Source organism: Alnus glutinosa, chromosome 7 (assembly GCF_958979055.1).
Source record: "Alnus glutinosa chromosome 7, dhAlnGlut1.1, whole genome shotgun sequence".
Taxonomy (NCBI): domain Eukaryota; kingdom Viridiplantae; phylum Streptophyta; class Magnoliopsida; order Fagales; family Betulaceae; genus Alnus; species Alnus glutinosa.
The window spans coordinates 8,992,715-8,995,463 of NC_084892.1; the positions used below are offsets into that span (position 1 = coordinate 8,992,715).

A 2,749-nucleotide genomic window follows, 5' to 3' on the forward strand; every position below is an offset into this window, starting at 1 on the left:
TGTTGTACCATTGTTGTACATTGAGAGTGTTTTGATCATTTTCCAATCATAAGATAGCGAGCAAGCATTGGGTCCCACCCATCCCAATGTGTTTTGTTGGTATGCCATTGTTGTACTCCAAGAGTGCAAGTATCATTTTCCCTTATGATTTTTCTTTCTTCAAATCAATTGATCTTGTTATATTCATATGCTCTGCTTTTTACATGCATTTTGTTGATTAACTTTCTTGCAGGTTGCAAAATGTAATTTCCCTTCAATTAGAGATGCACAGGTGGGATTTAGCTACAAATCTTGCTTCCCAATTGGATTTCTTCACTGAGAATTATACTTGTTGTTAGGCTTCACTATATATCAGAAAACCAAAACCAACTGATTGGATGATTGCAGATGTTTATTTCACTCAAGAACTCGAGAAATTTTGCTAAATAGGATGTAATTTGTTTATGTCAGCAATCACATATATGACCACAAATAGTATGGAAACTGCATTGCCGAGATTTTCCAATGCAAATCAATGGGAAAAAAATAAAAATAAAAAATAAAAAAAATCCAAACCGATCCCAAATCCTATACCCATTCCACCCCAACCGTTGAGCAAAAGCCTAATCACACAAAATAACCCTTGTGATGGCGAGAACAAGGCAAGACACGGCGAAGAAGAACAAGGAGACAAAATCCCTCGCCGACCATTTCCTGACCGCCTTGGCCTCGACACGCAAACTTTTCGCCCTTCGAAGCGCGTCGACCTCCTTCAACAAGTCGAATTCGATCCCCTTCTTCTTCAATTCCTCAACGCACTTGGCCAAGAGCTTCCCGTCCTCTTTCTCCCTCTCCAGTAGCTTCTCCAGGTGGACCTCCACGTCGGTCTTGTACCGCACGGCCCAAATGATTCCGAGGGAAAACAGAGTGGAGCAGAGTGATGGGATCCATGACCTGTGGCAGGCTAACCGGCTGGAAAGTGGGTCTCTCGAGGAGGCACTGAAGAGGAGGACCAAAGCCGTGGAGTGGAAGAGGAAGAAGAAGATGTAGAGCATTGTGATTTCCTTTCGGACCGAGTCGATTTGGGTTTCTTTGAGGATGGTTCTTCCGAGGATTAGTTCTTCTTCCTTGAGCCATTGCTTGAGAAGAAGCTTGTGGGTCGGTGTTTCTGCGATTTGGTGAAGTGGGTGCAAGGGCTTTGACTCCATGATTGATGGCTTTGTGCTCTGATCATCCATGAATTTGTAGACAGATAGAGGGTTTTGAGGGAAGAGAAACAGTGGTGCTAAGGATTTTCAAACAGCCGCGTGGTTTGTGGTTTTGAATTTCGTAACGGTTGGATTGGAAATATATATAATTTAAAAAGAATAATAAAAGAATCGTATTTCCAGGAATGCCCCTAGTCGGTGATTGAATAGCAGAGCGTGCCAGCGTCTGTAACGGCTACCAGCGTGTAAGATTCCATTTTGGTCCTTTATGAATATGACGCATTTCAAAGCTGCCAACGGTCATTTACACAAAATATTTGTTTATCATTTGAGTAATGATTGTTTGTACACAATTTTTTTCGAAAAAAAAAAAAAAATTTGCTTGACACACTTCTTCATTACTCTTATCAGGTTTGGAGAAGAAAAAGACATTTACAAATAAAAATAAGCATTGCCATTCTCTCATTTCTTTTTCGATGACTTGTCATTTCTCTCGATTCACTCTTAGATTAATTTTCATTAAAAAGAAAAAAAAAAATTACAATAATAAATTGACAATGTTACATTAAAAAAAAAAAAAAAAAGAGAAGGAGAAGAAGATTGAAAAGTGATAAAGAAAATAGTAAATAGCATTTCTATATATCTTTTATCTTGCCTATCAATGCTTTTGGGTCAGACTTGGAATAAAAACGGGTAATTGGAGAGACGACACTCAGAAATGGGAATTAGGAGAAAGATGACTTTGAGAATGAAAAACGGGTAATATGGTTTTGAGGTGGTGTGATGTAATTTTTTTAACAGTTTATATTTAATTTTAAAATTCTAAGGAGAATGAGAGAGTGCAATTAAATTTGGACTATTAAAAAAATTACGGCATATATACTATAGTTTTTTTACATCACCTAAACCATTTCTTTTATTATTATTCTCGGGATACACACGTGATACACATGTTCCTCCTTTCGCTGGATTGTATGGAGTTTGAATTTTGAGATTTATTTCTGACAATGAATTGATGAAGGGATTAAAATGTTGAGAAATACTAGATACTATGATTATATTAAACATTTTTATACAATAAGGCTGACGTGACACTCTCAAATCCTTGGATTAATTATTGTTAAATAAATAATAATAATAAAATTTAATGGTTAATTTGGAGTACAGCATCCACATTGTTCGACAATTGTAAAATAAAAATATGAGAACTGCAATTTAGCGTACTCATGTCCTTCTTTCATACATTTTTTTAAAAAAATTATTCATTGGATCAACATTTGTTAAAAAAATAAAAACAAATGTTGATTTAATAGCTGATTTTTTTGTTTTTTTAATAAAAAAATTGTAAGGAAAAATGACAAGAATATGTTGTCTAGACTTTCTCTACAAATATATATATATATAGTATCTAAAATTTTATAAAAGAGGGTTGTAGGAATAAATATGTTAGGTTAGCATTAAACGGGAAGAAATTCAAATAACGGGAAGCAACACTCAAACTGAATTCAGCCTCCAAATCAAACGCAAAACAAAAACAAGTTAAGCCGGCCAAACATTCAACA

General features: G+C 35.5%; 1 protein-coding gene across 1 annotated transcript; it reads right to left on the reverse strand.

Annotated features, from left to right (window-relative positions):
- Positions 1-416: 416 nt before the first annotated feature.
- On the reverse strand, positions 417-1,307 carry LOC133873939 (uncharacterized). Its single transcript, XM_062311744.1, has one exon. It carries the CDS (start codon positions 1,215-1,217, stop codon positions 603-605), a length of 615 nt encoding a protein of 204 aa, XP_062167728.1. The 5' UTR covers positions 1,218-1,307; the 3' UTR covers positions 417-602.
- Between the last annotated feature and the right edge of the window lie 1,442 nt (positions 1,308-2,749).